This window comes from Nelumbo nucifera, chromosome 1 (genome assembly GCF_055504915.1).
Source record: "Nelumbo nucifera cultivar China Antique chromosome 1, China Antique-T2T, whole genome shotgun sequence".
Taxonomy (NCBI): Eukaryota; Viridiplantae; Streptophyta; class Magnoliopsida; order Proteales; family Nelumbonaceae; genus Nelumbo; species Nelumbo nucifera.
Window position 1 is genome coordinate 176,014,451 of NC_142649.1, and position 22,132 is coordinate 176,036,582.

General features: G+C 45.7%; 1 protein-coding gene and 1 long non-coding RNA gene across 2 annotated transcripts; both read right to left on the reverse strand.

The window, feature by feature from the left end:
* Positions 1-1,597: 1,597 nt before the first annotated feature.
* On the reverse strand, positions 1,598-18,512 carry LOC104587281 (uncharacterized). The gene is made up of 3 exons (XR_733568.3): positions 18,066-18,512; positions 17,844-17,913; positions 1,598-2,200 (listed from the first exon to the last, which is right to left on the reverse strand). It is a non-coding gene; the product is annotated as an uncharacterized LOC104587281 (long non-coding RNA).
* A 1,067-nt stretch (positions 18,513-19,579) lies between these two features.
* LOC104587280 (uncharacterized) lies at positions 19,580-21,818 on the reverse strand. The gene is made up of 2 exons (XM_010244826.2): positions 21,219-21,818; positions 19,580-21,100 (listed from the first exon to the last, which is right to left on the reverse strand). The coding sequence occupies exon 2, from the start codon at positions 21,085-21,087 to the stop codon at positions 19,810-19,812; it is 1,278 nt and encodes a 425-aa protein (XP_010243128.2). The 5' UTR covers positions 21,088-21,100; positions 21,219-21,818; the 3' UTR covers positions 19,580-19,809.
* Positions 21,819-22,132: the final 314 nt, after the last annotated feature.

Consider the following 22,132-nt stretch of genomic DNA (forward strand, 5'->3'; position numbering starts at 1 on the left):
GATGTGTTTGATTGCGGGAGAGAGGCCACGACGCAGGTGATTAACACACGCACAACCTTACTCTGTTTTTAGTTTTCTTTTTCAGTGTTGAACCAACGGTGATGTCGTTGTTGCTATCGGTGGAGTGGCTGTCAAAGAAGACAATGTTGAAGAGGGATGAGGGTAGTATTGAGTTTTAAAAAATTATACGTTAAGTACGTGGTGTCACATGTGTATGAATTTTGATGGAACATTAATGGATGTTAGGACAGAGTTAGTCAATTGTCAGAAAACTTAGGGGTACGCCAAAGCAATAGTTAAACAATAAGGATACAATTTGTTAATTAGCTACTAATTTAAGAAATTTGTCCTTTGATATATCAGTTTTAGTTGAAATGTATAATGAATAAAAGATTATTATTATTTTTTCAATTTTTTGTGATTATTTCTGCAAGTTTTCTTTTATTTTAATTCTAATCTTTGGCTGAAACATATATTTTTTGAAAAAAAATTATCATTTTATGTGTTTTCTATATTTTTTATTTTTATCTGAGGTATATAATTTCTGAAAATTTTGTTATTGTTTTTGTGCCTTTTTCCTATGATTATTGTTTTTAGTTGAAATACATAATATTTTGATTTTTATTGTTTTATTTATTATTCTACAATTTTTAATTTTGTCTAAAAATATATTTTTGAATTTTTTTATTATTATTTTAGTAATTTCTATCAATTTGTGCATTTTCTACAATTTTTGGCATTTATTGTACATTTTTTTGTTTTTTTTTTTTTGCATTTCTTGCAATTTTTATAGTTTTGATGCATTTTTGTATTTTCTTAATTTTTTATGTTTTTCACAATTTCTCTTTTATATTTTTATTTAAATTTTTTATTATTTTCTAAGTTTTTTCTGCACTTTCTAATGTTTTATGGTAAATATATTTTTTTGCCATTTATTGTGTTTAATGTATTTATTTTCATTTTAAAGAAATTGATTTTTTATGTTTTTTGGTTTTTATAGTTTAAATATATAATTTTATGCGTTCGAGCAATTAGAATAAGAGAAAATGTAAAAAAAAAGGTCAATTTTGAATAATTGAATTAGAGGGCCAAATGGGTGGGTTAGGGTGGGTCAAGGTTAGAGTGGGTTGTGACTTGTGACCCGCTTTTACCCACTGACATGGGGTGACAAATGGGTTAGTAGGTCAATATAGGTGGCTTGATGCTCAACCCACACCCAATCCACCCATTTGCCACCCCAAATTCTGGCTAGTTACTAACTACCAAAAAGTCAGTTTTTACCTTAAAGACATGTTCATGTGGAAACTCAATAGGGCTAAAACCCACCAAAACTAGTTTAATTTCCGATAAATCTTTACTTCTGGCATTACTGTGGCTCCTACCAACACAACCAAAAAGGAAATAATTAAGAAGATCATGAAGTTGCAATCCCATATATTCATGTGTATACTACATATGGTGAAAGGCTAGAATATTATTTTATATATGACTAACACATGAAAATATTAATGAAATACCCAGAAACAATATTAATCGAAATACCCAGAAACAATATTAATGAAAACCACAAGGACTAGATATAATTAAGGCAAGAAGAGAACAAAAGGAACCATTGAGGAGTTTCCATTATAATCTCTTTGTTTATTAGTAAAGGCTTGACAGCCCAACTCTGAGATGGCCTAGGAGACATTTACAAAAGAAGAAAATTTAGGTGGAACCGGTATCTCTATAGTCTCTTCCATCATCAGAAGGACATTCTTCATGGTAGGCCGTAGGAAGGGCTCTTCTTGGATGCACCAAAGTCAGACCCAGATCAAACTCTCCAATCTTCTCTTGTCCACCTATTCATCCTTCACCAATTTATCAACCTCACCAGCATCAAAACAAGCGTAGACCAAATTTTGCAGAAAATTTTCTTCCTCATGAGCATTCATGTCCACATGGGGCCGGGCAACAGCTAGCATACTATCTTTGTTGGAAAATAGTAAAGAAAGCAGAATAAAATTTATCGGTAATCACTTTCTAAATCAAGAACTTGCAAAACTGTGAAACTGAGAACTTGTAGAGAGGAGGCTTGAGTCATGCCACTTAGTCACTCTCCTTAAAATCGCATTTGCCCCTACGGTGCACCCGGGTGATTGCAAATCAGTCGGCAACAGCCCACAGACCACTGGTAGGCGTGCACTCGCTTACTAGACCTCTGCAAACCACAAAGAATGATGCTCATAAACTCGACACTCGATAGAGAGAGAGAGAGAGATGTGTTGTGTGCAACAGTCTGTGTTTTGGGGTTGACCAGCACTCCTTTTATAGAGTGTTCTCAGTCACCCAAATGGACACAAAAGTGTCCTTTCAGAGAGAAGTCTCTTCCGAACTATGCACCTATTCGAAGAGACACAAAGAAGAAGAAACACAAAATAAGAAAAGAAAACATTTAAAAATTAATTTGAAATTCAAAAGTCAAACTGGTCAAAACCAAGATGATTTGGTGTAGCATGCATATACACGATAAAACAATCGCTCAGTAGACCTCTGCGAACCACAAAGAATGATGCTCAGAAACTCGACACTCAACAAAGAGAGAGATGTGTTGTGTGCAATGGTCTATGTTTTTGGGTCGACCAACACTCCTTTTATAGAGTGTAGCACCCATGCTCATCAGATAACTCAGCTCCTTTACAACACCTGACTGCGTGATAGACATCACTAATCACAGATCCATCACCAATAACCAATCATATATTAATATTCAGGTAAATCAGATCATCCCTTGCAATTTGAGGTGTTAAATTTGTCCCTTCTATTTGTAACATCAAAAATTCATTAAAAGGAAGAAACATCAAAATAATGTAGTTTTGTTTCTTTTTCTTTTTATATTTTAGAGGGCACTCTGACATTTAGGTTGTGGGCTGCTCAATATGGTGCAGATATTACTTTCAGGGAGGAAATTGTTGATCACAAATTTGTGAAGTGGGAGCTCTAGACTCGTCAAAAAGGGGGAAGAAAGTTTTATCCCTACTTATTTTGATACTCTGCATGTTTTGCCCTAGTACAGGATTGCATTTCATAGATCATCTTGACTTTAGGTTCTGATGCATGTACTTAGGACAATTTTCTATTCTTTTTCCCAAAGAAAGAGTCAAATCTTATGCTTTAGCTATTTCTCATGTAATTACATTTTTTGGTATTATATGGGCCATTAAAGGATTGGGTTGACACTTGACTTCCAGATAATTGGGAGGTGAATGAAACGTACAAAATCTATCTAGAGTGCAGATGATGAATCATATTTTCACTTGTCTTGGGCAACTACAATATGATTTTCCTAGTTTTTCAGCTTCAAATACCTCCAATCCAATTTTCCTGGTTTGCATTTTTTGTGACCCATATAACTGAATCCAGATTTACTCCTCACAGCACTTGGAGTGGCACATCAGAAACATCTCTGTACTTGTAAGTTGTCATTTACGGGGAGATGTTCCCAATGCACGGTTGCAACGTGCTGTGAGGTTGGTGTGAGGCGCACTCTGTGAGGAGCAAATCCAATTTCCATATAACCTATGTCAAATACACACTAGTATTTTAGATTTTTATGCAACATTAAATGCAATTTTAAGTGAGATGTATTTTAGATGTAAAGTTCACACAAGTTCTAGAACAATGAGAACAGCAAAAATAGAAGGGAAATTTTACCATATTGGTGAGAATACCAAAAATGGCAAAGGGGTCGTTTTGGCTTTTGAGCCCAAGATAGCCGGGCAGTTGTTTTATCAATTAAGAAAACATTGGGGCCCCATTCGCTTTTCGGGGAGTTACTTAGCAGGGTGGCACAATACGGAAACAAACCATGTTTAGAGAAGCTTCAAAGGAAAAAAGCAAAAGCCAAAATAAACAGGATGAACAACTCTTAACTAAATACTTGAGAGAAAATCAACATAAACTCCCCTAGCTTTGCCCTAGCTACTCTTTATAAAGACTTACACCCTTATAGCTCCTACAAGAAAGTTTCATAATCTATGGAAACACTCCATAATAGAATCCTACTAAAATTCCTCAAAAATAAAGTCTTAATTGAACAAAAATTCAGGGATCACGATCTAACGCTGACTTGGTAATTACGAACTAAGATATAAGTTCCGTACTGACACTAACTTGGTAAATTCGAACTAAGATAGAAATTCCATCCTAGCGCTAACTTGGTAATTGTTTACTCGGTTGGATCAATAACATCATCCTAGCTTCTTATGTGTCTTGGAGTGGTCCCAACATGCATAGAACTTATTATCTTTCTTCCGTATTGCATCATCCTCCTCCTATGCATACTAAGATGGGTCTTCTAAAACCAACTTTGTAAATGTTTACTCAGTTTGTCTGAATCCCGTACTGCATCACAGGGTAAGTGTTTCCTGGGAAATACTTACCCAAGTACGTGTACTTACCCATGTTCTTTTAGTTTCCAAGTAAATAAGACAATGACCGTTTTAGCCAGAAAAAACCATTATTAAATGGGGCAATTTTATCCCATTCAAGTGTTGGCAACTTTCCCCCTAGGTGGGAAATTTACTTACCCACCTGGAAGATGGTAAGTGATACCCAGGGAAAATAAATTTTCCACGGACCCCACATAAATCTGTAAAAAGAACATGGGTATTTTGGTCAATGGGAACCAAAATCCCATTGACCAACTTTCCCCCTCTCAAAATCCAAAAAACGAACAGGCCCTTGGAAGTTTATGTGTATCAATTTTATGAATTTGAAGGATGAAGGAACATTTTGACATGGGTTTCTTGTGTAAATGAAAACTGCCTGGTTAGAATTTCCAACACTATTGTCTGGTATCTTCCCTTGTTACTCATACGGAGTTGGTATTGATTTGAATACTTCACTCCATTGGTCCAAAGATTTGAACACTCTCTAAAGGGGATTTCTTTAATCGGTTATGTAGTTTTAAAGAAGTTGCTTAAATTTTCTATAAATCTGTGTTTTCTTCTGTTTATATTTTATTCGGATATGATGTGTCTAGAAATCCATGAAATCTTTCCAAGACAGTTCTCATCCACTCTACTTTAGAGAGAGTACCTACTTATCCCATGCAGACTCACCTCTTGCCTAAGACAGTTTCTCAACAGTTGGATCATTTATCATAAGAGATGATAAGGGTTGACGATGGCCATTATAAGGGTCAGTGCCAGTTTGCTAGAGTGGTTCCCCTTGACCCCTTCCCAGCAGCTTTGGCGGAAGTTTGGGCTCCCTTTGAAGGGTTGAAGATGGCCATAAATCAAAACTTCTCAGCAGTCTTTGAAAATGATGCTAAGTCTATCATTGGTGGACAACAGTGAGCCACCATGGTGGATTCGACACATGATTGCCATCTGTAGCAGTCTTATTCATCAGCTCAATGGTTGTGTTATCCATTACAGTCCAAGAAGGTGTAATAATGAAGTTCATAAACCGGCCAAGTTTGCTCTTTCCTGTACTCAGTACAATTTCTTGGTCCTCCCCTCCTTCCTTTATTTCAAATCTATTGGGGAGTGAAATGTAGCTTTCCTTGTTGAATGGATTTAGCCTCAGGGCTTCAAAAAAAAAAGCAATTAACCAAAGATATATTTTATGAAAAATATCATACTTAAAACAGAGATTGTGGACTGGATACACAGTAATTATCTTTTGTTAGGGTACTCTTTATAACAAGAATGAATTTATTGAAAAGAGAAAGTAAAAAGAAAAAAAGAAAATTACTACTACAGTTAAGACCCAAACCAAGACAAATATGAACATCAACCTGCCCTGCCCTGTAAGTGGTCATTCTGTAACCAAAGCCTGAAAATGAAGAGTTGCTTCATTTTCAGGACCTAAGGCCACACTCAAGTGACTCAACAACCAAATGAATAACAAGCCTCATAGAAAATTTGCAATTATACTAGAAGGTGATGATGGGGGAATGAAACACATCTTTCCTCTCCCACCATTTTTGTTGTTGAATATTGATCCCATCTGGAGCATTTGTCCTTCTCCAAAATAAGGTTGAGGGTCTCTTTGGGTTAATGGCCAGCCTTCCTCACTTCTTCAAGCAGCCATTTCTCCTCCATTCCACCTCACCATCACTTCTCTTGCTCATCCTCTCACTTAACTAAGACCCTACTCTCCCTCTCTCTTCCCTCCTTTCTCCATCCTAATCATATCATCATTTCTCTTGCTCATCCTCTCATCATGCTTAAGACCTTTAACTGTGCCCTCCGCCCCTCCCTTCTTGCTGCACACCAATTTCCTACCTTCATAAAGCACAACCACAGTCATTTCCTGGTTGATAATAGAAAACTCATTCATTGTTTTCTTACTCACCACCTTGAGCCCATCTTGGGCTTCCAGGTCATCAAAACGAATGTGGAAATATTTCTGCTCTGATTTGTGGAAATAAACAGGCCTCACATTTGACATAGAAACAAGAAGGCTCCAAAATCTAGAACTATAAGCATTGTTATACACACATATATGTAAATAGGCTTCTACATGCATATGCACTTATGCACTGTATTATTTTTTGCCGAATTTAAATAATGTTGCAATTAAACTGCATGTGGCATGGCTTTATCAACATTTTATTTTAGAAGTAAATGAAGGCAGACTAGTCTACATGAGTCCAATGTGTATCCGACATATCTTGACAGAACAACAGGGATGCCTTGTCAAGCAGTGTCCAACATGCCAGAAATCTTTAGAGGTGTCTCACATATCAAATGTAATATCTATCTGATGAAGGGAAATTTGGCCCGACCTCGCGATCGCCCGACACGTGGCAAAGGCAAGCAGCTCAGGACAGCGGAGCACCCAAGGCGAACATCGGAAGCAAGTCCAAACTCACTACCGAGCCTAAACTCCAGACCGCTGTACTTAGTCCGAGCTCCCTGATTAAGAGCGAGCTCCCTGTCAAAGGTCCGAGCTCCCTAAAACCTGAGCTCCCCAAGTCTGAGCTCGGTACTAGGAGCCCGAGCTCCCTAAGAACCCGAGCTCCCTAAATCCGAGCTCCCTACTAGGAGCCCGAGCTCCCTATTAAGAGCGAGCTCCCTGTCAAGGATCCGAGCTCCCCAAGTAAGAACCCGAGCTCCCTAAAAACCGAGCTCCCTATTAAGAACAAACTCCCTACTAGGAGTCCGAGCTCGCTATTAAGAGCGAGCTCCCTACTGAGAACCCGAGCTCCCTACAAGGAGCACGAACTATACTGGGCCCCAAGCCTCACAAAGCTGACCCGAGCTGACCCGTGGCAGCTCGGAACACTCCAAACCGAACTCAAGGCACCTCGCTCGCCACTCCAACACTTCACTTCCAAAGCACCAGGCCAGCCAAACATACCCGACACCAAGGACGTCTTTATCCAAGGGCGACGTACCTGACTGATTTGGGATCTGACGCCTGACAGCTGCATTTCAAATGGCTTCCTGCCACCGCCACCTGCAACCGTCGTCACTAGCCGCAGAGACGGCTCCGACAAAAGGAACAGTGGCGGTTCTGTCCGACCAGAGGAAATGACACCCGAACTGGCAGGAGTTCAGAAGTAATCATGCCCGACCCGACGGAGGCCTGGAAGTGAGTGCGCGAGGTGGTTATAAAAGGCTTCTACCCCCCCAGGGACGAGGTATGCTAACTTTCGCGCTATCTGGTTATTCTTGCCTTTGAAGGATTCTAACTTGAGCTTCGGAGCCCTTATGCCGGGTTCTCCCCAGAGCTTCTCTTCTCCTCCCGTTTCAGGTCCCTGTTACCCAGTTCAGGGGCAAGATCATCGACAGCTAAGACCTGCCAGATCGTGCATCATCAATTGGCGCCGTCTGTGGGAACGCTTCAAAAAGCCTCCCTCCAAAACTTTCATACCCTTTCCTTCTTCTCTGAAAAACTCATTACTCATGGCCTCATCCAGCAACGCCGGACGCGGCACAGAGACAAACACCACCGGGGAACAGCTCCAAGTTGCCGTGGTGTGTGTTGGGTAGTTCACCATCCCCCTCACGGTGGATGGAATCCCCAATCTGACTACGCCACAAGCAGTGGCACCTGTAAGCCTACCTTCCGCAAGCATCCCCTTCCCTCTTCCCATCGAGACTACCTTCACTGAACCAACCGCCGTCCCCCTGGCAGCTAGCCAAAATCGGTTGGACAACTTAATGCAATGCATGCGGGCAATGCAAGCCCAGATGCAGCAGTTCCAGCAACACCAGCTTCACCAGCACCAAGTGTTGCACAACCTCTCTCAATACCACTATCAACAGCAGTTCCCCCAACTGACACCGAACCAACCACTACTTCCACCAAGCCACCCTGCCCCGAAGCCAGTAAAGGCCCCTCCGCAGGATGGACGCCTCCACCAAGGAAAGGCCTCCAGGCCTCAGAACCCCCCGAACAGCCAGGCCTCGTCCCCAGGCCGGAGAGAAAGAAAAGTCATCCCCGCCTCGCGGCTCGCAGGCGGATCAGGAACCTCGCCCGTGAGGTCAGCACCTCGGGTCTCCAAACCGGAGTCCCCACTGGTGGGAAACCGATTCGGCGCACTGGCAGCGGCGGACTACCAACACTCCGAGCCCATCGAGCTCGGCAACACGGAGGCCAGCAGTGCCAATACAAGGCCCACTCAGCAGCGAAGGCGCCGCCGAAGTCGACGAACTGCCACCCGCGTCCTATCCGAGCTAAGAGGCAAAGGCGAGACGAGCTCGGACGAGGTAGGAGTCGCCCCAATTCTCTCAGTTCCTTCCCCCCTCTCCTCAGAACTCCTGGCGGTCCCCTTGCCCAGAGATTTCAAGCTCCCGCCCCTGGACAAGTATGACGGCTCCTTCGACCCCAACGACCACGTGGACGCTTTCCAGTCCCAAATGCACCTCGCCAGAGCCAGCAAATCATGCATGTGCGTGGCCTTCACCACCACCCTCAAAGGGGTAGCCCGCACTTGGTACAGGAACCTGGCCCCCGGATCGATAAAGTGTTGGGCTCAGCTCGTGCAGGTCTTCACTGCACACTTCGTCACCAGCAAACGGTGCCCCAGAGCAGAGGAAAGCATCTTCGGAGTAGTCCAAAGGGAAGGAGAACCCATACGGGGCTACATCAAACGATTCAACGAGGCATGCTTATAGATACCTCGGTTAGACCCCGCGGTGCAGCTCGCCGCAACAAAAAGAGGGGTGACGCACAAGGAATTCAAGTGGCACATGGTAGCTAACCAGCCCGCGACCGTGGCCGAGTTCCTCAAGCTCGCGGACAAGTTCATGAGGACGGAGGAGGAAATCAACCAAAGAACCGAAGGCGGAAACGAGAAAAGAAAGAGGGACGGCGAGCACTCTAGCTCGGCCGACCGAAAAAACCCGGCCCGGGACCCAAAACCGAACCAGCCGTTCCAAGCTCCCCTGCCAACTCGGACGGATTACACGCCCCTGAACACGAGGCGGACCGAGATCCTAATGACGATCAAGGACGCCCCCTTCGTGAAATGGCCACCTCGCCTAAAGGGAAATCCGAACGAAAGAAACAAAAACTTGTATTGTAGTTTCCATAGGGACCACGGTCACAGTACCGAGCAATGTAATAACCTCCGAGACGAGATAGAGGGGCTCATCCGTCGCGGATACTTAAGAAACTTTGTACAGCACAACAATAACAGCAATAAAGCGGATCAGCCGGGCGAACACTTAAAAGACGCCCCGGAGACTAGCAGCAGGCCTGCCGAACCGATGCAGCGACAGCCTCCGACAGAAAGGCCAGTTCGGGGAACCATCCATGTAATTGTGGGAGGTTCAATGGTGGCGGGGTGCACATCAGCGGCAGCCTGGACCTCAGTTCGCGAAGCGGTCCTCGAGGAGCGGAACCCCCCGAAGAGGCCGAAGACCGAGGAGCCGATCCTCTTCACAGAAGACGACGCGCGGGGAGTTCGCTACCCTCACGACGACGCGCTTGTCATTAAACTCAGGATCAGCGACTTCGAGGTTAGGCGCGTTCTCGTAGATTCAGGCAGCTCGGCGGACATCCTATTCAAGTCGGCGTTTGATCGACTACAACTGCCAAGGAGCGAACTAAAACCTACAAGCACTCCCCTGGTGGGCTTCAGCGGGGAGGAAGTCAGGCCCTTTGGAAAGATAACGGTGCCCGTGGAAGTCGGCACGTGGCCTTGTGCGGTCAGACTCAACCACGATTTTCTAGTGGTCGCGACCCCCTCCCCATACAACGCCATAATAGGACGGCCAATCACGCATATCCTGCGGGCGGTGGTCTCTACCTACTATTTGGCGATGAAGTTCCCTACGGACTTCGGTGTGGGGGTAGTGCGGGGCGACCAGCTCGAGTCCCGCAAGTGCTACGTCGCCGCCCTAAAGGGCAAGTCCAAGCCGGCCGGCGACCTCGACCTGGAGCGGCCTACGGAGCAAGGCGAAGAACGAGCCTCGCCAACAGAAGAGACAGTCGCGATCCCGACCTCACCTACGGACCCAGCTCGCGCACTCCAGATTGGTGCTTCTATCAAGGAACCCCTACGGACCGAACTGGTAAGTTTTTTACTCCAAAATTTAGATACTTTTGCATGGTCCGCGGCCAATATGCCCGGTATTGACCCTAGTCTTATAACTCACAAACTTAACACTGACCCTTTAGTCAGACCCGTTAGACAGAAGAAACGGAACTTAGCCCCAGAGCGCTGGAAAGCGGTCGACGAGGAAGTCGAAAAGCTCCTCGCGGCAGACTTCATAAGGGAAGTCCATTACCCGAGCTAGGTGGCCAACCCTGTGCTGGTGAAAAAGGCGAACGGCAAGTGGCGCATGTGCGTCGACTACACCGACCTGAACCGAGCTTGCCCGAAAGACTGCTTCCCCCTTCCTAGGATCGACCGCCTAGTGGATGCGACCTCGGGACATGAATTGCTAAGCTTCCTGGATGCCTACTCAGGCTACAACCAAATCCGGATGGACCAGTCCGACGAGGAAAAAACCAGCTTTATAACCGAGTTCGGTCTATACTGTTACAAGGTCATGCCCTTCGGGTTAAAAAACGCCGGGGCGACCTTCCAAAGGCTTGTAAATAGGCTGTTTCGGCCCCTGATCGGCACAAAGATAGAGTGCTATGTAGACGACATGGTCGTCAAAACACAGTTTTCGCAAGAATTAATACAAGACTTAGATTCTGTCTTCCAAATCCTGCGTCAGTATAACATGAAATTAAACCCCAACAAATGTGTCTTTGGCGTCACCTCGGGCAAGTTCCTGGGCTACGTTGTCAATCGACGTGGCATCGAGGCCAACCCAGACAAAATACAAGCCATCCTAGATATGAGACCACCTCGAAAAATAAAAGAAGTCCAAAGGCTAAACGGCCGCATAGCCGCCCTAAGCCGCTTCATGTCCAAGTCGGCAGATCGCTGCCTACCCTTCTTCAAAGCAATCAAAGGCAAAGGGTTCGAATGGACCCAAGACTGTCAGCTCACGTTTGACGAGCTAAAAGGCTACCTCGCCAATGTGCCAACCTTAGCTCGGCCCGAGGAAGGCGAAGTCTTAGAGCTGTACCTCTCGGCTAGCGACGAGGTGGTCAGTTCGGTACTAGTAAATGAGGCAGACCGGGTCCAACGACCCATATATTATGTTAGTAAAATCTTGTAGGGAGCAGAGACGAGGTACCCGCAGATAGAAAAGCTAGCGTATGCCCTGGTGGTAGCAGCACAGAAACTCCGCCCGTACTTCCAGGCCCACACCATCATCGTCCTGACCGACGAACCTCTGAGGCAAGTTTTACTCAAACCCGAGGTTTCTGGCCGGCTGACGAAGTGGTCCATCGAACTCAGCGAGCACGATCTCCAGTACAAGCCAAGAACTGCCATCAAGGCCCAAGCCTTGGCAGATTTTATCGCAGAGTGCACGTTCAACCCCGAAGCCCCTGAGCTGGTCAAGCCCGAGGTCCCCAGTTCGGGCGAACTCGGAGCTCCCAAGCCAAACGAGTCCGAGCCCCGTGAAGTAGCAGCCAGCGTGGCTTCCCTCCTGGTTAGACCAAGCGTGAACTGGGATGAGGAGCCCTAGATCCTTCACGTAGATGGCTCCTCGAACCAACAAGGCAGCGGAGCAGGAATAGTGCTACGCGGCCCGGGCGGAACAAAACTGGAATACGCACTACGCTTTGAGTTCGCGGCATCCAACAACGAGGCGGAGTACGAGGCACTTATAGCCAGGCTAAACCTAGCGCGCAAGGTCGGAGCAAAGCACATGGTTATCTGCAGTGATTCCCATCTCGTGGTCAACCAAGTTACAGGCGAGTACGAAGCACGCGAACTCACTATGATTGCGTACTTGGCAAAAGTAAAGGAAGCTCTGCTCAACTTCCAATCACACTTCATCAAGCAAATCCCGAGGTCAGAGAACGCTGAGGCGACGCCCTGCCCCGACTGGCTAGCACGAGCCACAACGCCAGGAGAACCGTGTACGTAGAGGACTTGCCTCGGCCCAGCATTCTCGGTGGGGCAGAAGAGGTCGCTCCCGTCACCGAAGCGGAGCCGAGATGGATCGACCCGCTCGCGAGCTTCCTGTTAGACGGAACCCTCCCCGCGGACCGCAACACAGCCAAAAGGGTGCAGCGCCAGGCAGCCAAATACGTCATGATAGACGAACGGTTGTACCGACGATCCTACACACTCCCCTATCTGCGATGCTTGCGCCCAGCCGAAGCCGAGCTGGTACTCCGCGACATCCATGAAGGCTTGTGTGGCGGACACCTGGGGGGCAGAGCCCTCGCCCAAAAGGCACTTCGACAAGGATACTACTGGCCAACGATGAAGACAGAGGCAATCGAGCTCGTCAGAAAATGCGGCAAGTGTCAGAAGCATGCCAGCATCCACCATCAGCCCGCTGCCGACCTCAAATACCTCACCAGTCCATGGCCCTTCGCCCAATGGGGCATCGACCTCCTGGGGCCATTCCCACCAGCGACAGGCGGGAGAAAATTCCTAGTGGTGGCAGTAGATTATTTCACAAAGTGGATAGAAGCCGAACCCCTGGCAATAGTTACAGCCCGAAACATACAAAACTTCTTTTGGAAGAACGTTGTATGTCGCTTCGGGCTACCTCGGGTACTGATCTCCGACAACGGCAAACAGTTCGAAGACATCAAGTTCCAAGAATGGTGCCAAAGTATGGGAATTAGTCAGAACTTCACATCGGTCGCACACCCGCAGGCAAATGGCCAAACAGAAGTAATGAACAGAGCCATCCTCCGCGGACTGAAAGCGCGATTGGACCGAGCCAAAGGTTTGTGGGTAGACGAACTACCAAGTGTTTTATGGGCGCACCGAACCACGGAAAAGACCGCCACGGGTGAGACCCCCTTTAACCTCACCTATGGCACCGAAGCAGTGATCCCGGCGGAAATCGAAGTGCCTACATTGCGACTAGAAGCGTACGACGAACGGACAAATGAGGGCGAGTTACGCACCAACCTCGACCTACTAGACGAAGTGAGAGACCTCGCACACATCCGAACTGCGGCTTACCAACAAAAGGTAGCTCGGTACTACAACGCGCGAGTAAAAAAGAGGAACTTCCGCGTCGGCGACCTGGTTCTCCGTAAGGTCATGGTGCCCGAACCCGGCGTAGGGAAACTTGGACCAAACTGGGAAGGACCCTACAGAGTAATGAAAACACTCGGTGGGGGAGCGTACGAGCTCGGAACCCAAGAAGGGAAACAAGTACCCCGAGCATGAAACGTTGTCAACTTGAGAAGGTACTATCTATAGGCCACCAAGGCAAGTACGCCGAAGTCATTTCATAAAACGAACTGAAGGACCGAAATGGCCAGTTCGGCAAAAAAAAAAAAAAAAAATATATATATATATATATATATATATATATATATATAGCTCGAAGACACCAGTACATGAACAAAAAGACATTTCATTTCAAAACAGATGTGTACATAAAAAAAAAAGGAGACATTTCATTTCATTTCACAAGCCTGGGGCTACTTCATCATTATCAGAAGCCTCTCCGACAACGCCCGAAGGACCTGCCTCCCCCTCGGAGTCTGGTTCGGCATCCGCAGCATTTGCCATCTCCGGAGTGATGCGCGAAGTGGATATGGCGCTGGTATCGAGGTCGGGGTACGTATTCCGGATCATCCACCGACTTAGCTTGAAACCCCTCCTGTAGGAGTCTACCATCAGGTCATCGAAATCCGGCAAAGCAATGTAATCGCTGACAGCCTTCTTCTTCGCGTCTTCGATGCCTTGAGAGAAGATCTGAGTCCTCTCCCTGATATCCTCCTGAAGATACTCGACCTGGTGCTCCAGGTCCAGCTTCATTTCCGCCATGCGCTGCACCACCACTCCCATGGCCTCGGCATCCCTCTGAGACCTCGCCTGCCTAGACCGCGCACGGCGAGCAGCAGCATCAACAGCACGAGCATTCTCGGCAGCTCGCGCCTCCCTCGAGCATTTCTCCACCTGGTTCGCCAAGGTGTGAATGGAGGAGTTCACCTATCAAAGGAAAACGAGATCAGAGAAACGAATAAAAGAATAAAAGCCGAGCTCTAAAGAAGGGATCACTTACCACCATGGCATGAGTAACGGCACGGCAGGCCACTTGGTGTAGGGGGAGCTCGGTCCACGCCGCAACTTCCTCGGGAAACATCGCCTCCTTGCTCCGTTGAAGAGCATGAACAGGCGACAGCACGCTCCTGAAGTCCCCCGGGGCCTCTGAGCCCGACGGCCCAGCTCGCATATGAGCGGACTCGGAATAGGCGGGAGCCTCTGTGTGTGTGGTTTCGGCATAAGGAGCCCCCGCCGGCCCCTGCATAGGAGGAACCATCTCGGGCTCCTCTGCCGGATAATCCGGCACCTCGGGCTCCGCAGCTCGGGATGGCTCGGCGCGAGCTCGCTTGGCCACCCGCTTTCTCCTCTTCATCCCCTCGAACAAGTGCGCACCTCGGAACCCTCGAGAATCCATTGTACCTACGAAAAGGAGTTCGGCATCAGTAACACGTAAAAGAAGAGCAAGACAGGATCACTAGGGAAAGAACCTACCCGAACTCAGGCCCGCAGCAATAAGCTTGGCCTCCGTCAAATACCATTGGCAATCCAGCCCAAGCCGCGCCCATTGCCGGAGGCCCTTCGCCGTCTCCTCATCAAGTGTGATGCCGGAATCAGGAGCGGCCACCCCCCAGCCGGTCTGAAACGGCCACCCCATCGCACTTCGCACCCCGAAATAGTCCCGCTTCCACGTCGGGACCTTATTGGGGAGTCCGTGTAAGAGCTTGAAGCCCGGGCGAGGGGACAGGTAGTATGCCCACCTACGCCCAGGAAGGGGACCCACTTGCTTTTTCAGCATTAAGATAGAAGAAAAAATCTCCAAATCCAGAGGGAAGTTCTCGTCGCAAAATAAAGAGATCGTTCCCACTAAGTTCCTAATAGAGTTCGGGTGAAGTTGGCCAACCATCACACCGAAGTGGTTTAGGACCTCGACAAGAAGAGGGTGGAAGGGCAGTCGCAGCCCCGCGGCGAGCTGTTCTCGGAAAATCACCATCTCATCCGGATCGTGTTCCCAAGGAAAGCTGCCCGTAGGGATAAAGTAACCATACTCACTGGGCAAATTGTAGTAGTCTACGAGGGTTTGAAGTTCCTCAAGCGTCATAGTCGAAGGGCCGAACTGATCTACAACCCGGCCACGACGGGAGGTGGATGCCGACCTACCCGAAGCACCTCGGGTAGTAGGCCCGACCCCTTCCTCAAGACCTACATCAGGCTCACTTGAACTGTCGTGGGACGCAAACTGGTTCGTAGAACCCACATCAGACCCGCTTGAACAGTCTGAACCCTCCAAACCAGACATCGTGAAACAAAACGGGATTCCAAAAACACTCACCCGGGAAGAAGACTGAAGCAGACCGCGAGAACTCGAACAAGCAAGAAAACCTGGGACGCGAGCTGAAACTTAAGGCGCGAGCTCAAGATGTACAACAATAGCAAGGACGGGTCCCCCCCCCCCCCCCCCCCGCGCACTATTTATATCCACAGCGTACGGAAAGCGACGGCCCAGATCGAAGCCAATCCAACGGCCCACAGCCGCGCTAAGCCGCACGTCTTCCAAGACCAATCAGCGCACGACTTTCCGAAACTGATGGAACGTCGCGCACGTCTTGTCAGAGGACAGGTGTCGGCACGCGTCTTCCCAAAACTAACGGGGTAACGGCGCACGTCTCCCCGCAATAAAAGCGTCTGCAGCGCAACTCCCGAACAACTGCCGTCACGACTCCCAAACGCGCGCCCTTTTTTGAAAATCAAATTAGAGCAAGCGCGCTCAGCACGGACCAAAACCCTCTTGCTACCTTGCAAACTCCCCGCGCCAAGACGGAACCGTTGTCGCAGGGAGTGGGGGGCAATTGATGAAGGGAAATTTGGCCCGACCTCGCGATCGCCCGACACGTGGCAAAGGCAAGCAGCTCAGGACAGCGGAGCACCCAAGGCGAACATCGGAAGCAAGTCCAAACTCACTACCGAGCCCGAACTCCAGACCGCTGTACTTAGTCCGAGCTCCCTGATTAAGAGCGAGCTCCCTGTCAAAGGTCCGAGCTCCCTAAAACCTGAGCTCCCCAAGTCTGAGCTCGGTACTAGGAGCTCGAGCTCCCTAAGAACCCGAGCTCCCTAAATCCGAGCTCCCTACTAGGAGCCCTAGCTCCCTGTTAAGAGCGAGCTCCCTGTTAAGTATCCGAGCTCCCCAAGTAAGAACCCGAGCTCCCTAAAAACCGAGCTCCCTATTAAGAACAAACTCCCTACTGGGAGTCCGAGCTCGCTATTAAGAGCGAGAGCGAGCTCCCTACTGAGAACCCGAGCTCCCTACAAAGAGCACAAACTATACTGGGCCCCAAGCCTCACAAAGCTGACCCGAGCTGACCCGTGGCAGCTCGGAACACTCCAAACCGAACTCAAGGCACCTCGCTCGCCACTCCAACACTTCACTTCCAAAGCACCAGGCCAGCCAAACATACCCGACACCAAGGACGTCTTTATCCAAGGGCGACGTACCTGACTGATTTGGGATCTGACGCCTGACAGCCGCATTTCAAACGGCTTCCTGCCACCGCCACCTGCAACCATCGTCACTAGCCGCAGAGACGGCTCCGACAAAAGGAACAGTGGCGGTTCTGTCCGACCAGAGGAAATGACACCCGAACTGGCAGGAGTTCAGAAGTAATCATGCCCGACCCGACGGAGGCCTGGAAGTGAGTGCGCGAGGTGGTTATAAAAGGCTTCTACCCCCCAGGGACGAGGTATGCTAACTTTCGCGCTATCTGGTTATTCTTGCCTTTGAAGGATTCTAACTTGAGCTTCGGAGCCCTTACGCCGGGTTCTCCCCAGAGCTTCTCTTCTCCTCCCGTTTCAGGTCCCTGTTACCCAGTTTAGAGGCAAGATCATCGACAGCTAAGACCGGCCAGATCGTGCATCATCACTATCATAGGATGACGATGACCAAACGCATAATGGAAGTTTGGATTCTATTAATGTATTGAGTACTGAAGGGACAAAGATGAGCCAATACTTTATGATATTGACAGAAAAAACTTGGGAGGAGTTCATGTTGTTCATTTAATTCCAGGGCATTTTGTGAGAAAGAGATGCTCAATTTGTCAATAAAAGTCAGTAGCAATCAAATGAAATTAATCCTTCTATGTTCCCTGTGTTAATCGGACTAGTCAGAAGAAAAGTTGTATGGTTTGAATGGCCGCAATCAGTAATTCACTATTTAACTTTTTGAGCTCAGATACGGATGAGCCAAAGAAAACAGAATAGTTCAACTGCTCTGAGAGGATGGAAAAAACGAAAACATGAAAAAGTTGATAGTTCATACCAGGTAACCACTGAAATTGCAACAAAAACGGCACACCCCTCCACCTATGCTAATGATCCTCGGTATGCATCTGCAAAATGGAAAAACCCAATACACATACATTCATCATTAGATAAGAAGAAGAAGAAGAGAGATTCAGATTCAAACTAGATGGAACATTCAAATTATAAAACCAAAAGAAGAAGAGGAAAGATCGACTGCAAGCTTCAGATTCGAACTTACCTCTGCTTGTCGCCTCTAGTTGCTAGAGTTCGGTGAATTGATTTACACTGTGTTTGCATTGAACTTGTCACCTCTCTGTATATGTGATTCACTGTTGTTTCTATAGATGCAGGAAACTCTCAATCGAAGGAGGCTCTCGATTTTTTTCCCTCATTTTTACTTTCCTTTTCGAGGGAAGTGGTTTCCGACCAAAATGGAAGGATCCCATTTCCTCATTTTGGTAATTTTAAATCCTCACATTTTCCTTTCTTTTCCTCAATTGTGATCAATCCAAACAAGGGAAGATTTGGAATCTTTTGGAATGTTCCAAATTTTCCCTTCCTTTCCTTCAAATCAAACATAGCCTTAACAAAAAGATTAGGCGGCATTTATTTTAACATTTGGCATTGAGGGTGGGCTTTGGCAGTGGCACAACAGTTGGGTTGCTCCATTGCAACCTGTGTGACCAGGGTTCAAGCTCAAATGTTGGAAATAGCCTCCCTGTATGTGCAGGAGTAAAGCTGTGTATATCTATCCCTCTCCAGACTTCGCATTGATGGGAGCCTCGTACACTAGGCTGCCCTGTTTAAAAATTTCTCATTCTCAATTGTGAGTAAATTGTTTTTCTTTGGTAGGGGGTCTAGAAAGCCATAATAGCTGTCAATGGGTCCAGTCTACTTGACAAAACCAAACCAACCAAACCGATTATGTCAGTTCTGGTTCTGTGTTGTGGTTTGTGCCCCAATTATTAATTGGGTTATGACTAGTTCTTGCTGTTTCGAACTTATCAAGGCTCGGAATGATAATATATACGGATATAGTCTTCTGGTTTTCTTGTATTTTTTGTTATATATTTATATTTTATGTCTAAAAGGGTAAATTTTATTGTTTGTTATATACTTATATTTTATATCCAAAAGGGTAAATTTTATTGTTTGTTATATACTTATATTTTATGTCTAAGAGGGTAAATTTTATAGGCAGTATATAAGATAGTTAAAACTTAAGAACACTTGTTTTTATGATATTATCCAAAATGAAGTACCAAGTTGGTTTGGGCTCTGGGTCTATTTTATAGAACCAACTAATAATCAAGTTGGTCTAACCTATCCTGAAACAGACCCAACCTATTGACAGCTCTAAAAGCCATTATGAGACTTGTCGAACTAATAAGGTGGCCTATTAATTGTACTAGCATGCAATGATTAGATCATGGATTTTTTTTTTTTTTTGCCTCGTCAGGCTTCGAATAAAAAAGATAATGGATCCGGTTTGTATGGGGTTTGGACCGGATTTGGTCCAGTCCATTGGTAAATGGACTAATGCTGGACTGGACCGGATTGGACCAATGTTGGGGATCAATTTATTGATGATCAAAATATGGGCTTCTAGTGACTTAGAGTATACATTCAAATAAGGCCAAATCCTATTGGAATCAATACTTTATCAAGTACACACTCAAACATGGAGTGGTATGTATTCAGAAAGGGAAGTGACAAGGCTGCAAAACTAGTGTTTAAATAATAGAAAAATCCTTTACAATGAAATATCCATATCATCATAGAAAGAAGCTTCATGAAACAAAACAATTTCTTTGTAAAACTGACAATTATAGTAACAAAAACTCTGATGACCTGAAAACAATAGTTTTCATGATTATAGTGAACGAAACCTATAATTATATAGAACCTACAAGACAAGCTAATGCTAAAACCCTTGTATGATTATAACTACACAAATTACAAAAAAGAATAATTAACAGTAATCAAAGCATCCTAGCCCTCTTGTGGCCTTCAGTCATCACTGTCTGCAAACCTTGAGGTGAAAATTCCAAAGGTGCAGTTGAAATGATTGGCATGGAAGCTGTTGGCAATGGCTGGGGATTAATAAAGCAAGATGAACAACAATCCATAGACTCCAATTGACTTAAGTTGCTGCTGAAGCTATTGCTATGGATTCCCATACTTCCAAAGCCAGGAACAGGATGATCATTATAAAATGGAACCAGCATTGAGAAGCTATTGCCACCATCAAAATTGTTCAACATCAACATGTCCATATTGTTGTTGCTTCCATTGGTTTCCATTTCCTCTGGTCCAAATCCTGAATGATTATAATGGCAAAATTGGCTCACCATTGGAAAGTTACATCCACCATTAACTCCATTCATCTTCACCTGACCTCCATTGAAGAAGAATTCACCTAGATTGTTATTTGGGTTTATTGCTTGGTCGTATTCCATCGGCATTGGCATCACGGGGTGATAAGAAAACTGATCATGATCAAGAGGTTGAACTTGAGACACTGGACCCAGTAGATCAATGTCATGGTTTGGGTACAGTTCAGGATTGAAGCATTCTATCTGATCAAGAGATTGAACTTGAGATACTGGACCCAGTAGACCAATGTCATGGTTTGGATACAGTTCAGGATTGAAGCATTCTATCTGATCAAGAGATTGAACTTGAGATACTGGACCCAGTAGACCAATATCATAGTTTGGATACAGTTCAGTGTTGAAGCATTCTATCTGCCCCCTTTCTTCCAAGCCTTTCCCTTGCTTTTCCTTCAGAATCTCCTGCCTTTTTTTCACCATTTCCAGCTTCAACTCCAAAATCTTTCCCATCTCCTTCAACTGCTCCGCTGAAAACCCATCAATCCCACTCTCCTCCATTGACGGGAATTTCAAAGTCCTTCCCTTTGAGCGCCATTTAGCAAGATCATCTTCCAGGTTCTTCTTCTGCTTTTCCAAAAAGTCCAATAAGCCCCACTCCCGCTTCCTCGAGTGAGTGTTAGATTCGAGATTTCTGTACTGGTTTATAAGCTCCAATACTTTCTCACGATTCTCTGGCCATATGATAGGTTCCATGGCACTGTCTTCGTTACTCTGTTGAAGGCCATCGAAGCAAATTATGAAACCCTCGATATCGCAGAGTGTGGTGAGCTCATGCATTTTCTTCTTTAGCCCCTGCATTCTCTTAATAAACGTTTTCCGGGCCTTTCGATACTCTATAGACTCTGAAGCAAGTCTTGACTGCGCCATCTTCAGATGAAATCTATTAATGACAAATAAAAACCTGGTCTTGTTAATCAAATAAGTCCGACGTAGAATGAGAAAAGAACTCAATATAATGGCGAAAACAAGAAAAAGAATTAACAGCAAAACATCATCACCTTTGGCTTAATTGTTAAAGAAGAACTTCTGTTGTTCAACCGCAGTTTCTGATCGTTTCAACAAAACTAGCAGGTACCCTTTACTCTTATACTTTCTACATTTAACTTCCCCTGAAAACTGAAGTTGCAGGCCGTTCCCCAATTCGTCTATCTTTACTCATACTCCCACGAAAGGAAAGAAATAAACGTAGACAGAAGGAGTACCTTAGCTGATGTTGTAATCTTTCGCAAATCTAAGATAAACATCGATTACCAAAATGGAAACTATTAACTTTCTATTTCTCTTTCTTAACGACAAAGAAAAAATATTACCGTTGCCGGAGGGAGGGAAATCAAGGATACGGCGAAGATACTCTCGATCGGAAATATCTTCGCTGTATCTTACCGATGGCAATTTCCTGCCCGTCGGCAACGGTAATATTTTTTCTTCTTAAGAACCCTGTTCGGCCGGGCTTTGACAGAACATATTGAGAGGCCGAAGTTCGACTTGAAATTCTCGCTTCAGACCATTCCCCTCTTCCTCCAAATGGGAGAAGTACCACTATTGGTTCCACCATTTCAGTCTGAAGCAATGTGACGCGGTGGTGCCTCGATGATAGCCTCAAATTCATGAGATTATACAAGATAGGGGGTGCATATGGATCTCCCCTGTTCATATTTTCGGATCGCCCTCCTATCCGATTAAGAAGATCCGGTATATATTATATATTTGTAAATATAAATACATATAACATATATGTTATTTATTTATTTATAAATATATTTTTATAAATTTGTTATATTATTTGTTTTTTTATAAAAATATGTATATATGATGAAAATAATTAAAAAATACTTATATTTTTTATTTTTACTTTATTTGAATTAGTATATTTTATTTTTTAATAATTTATTAATTTTTAAAGAAAACAAGT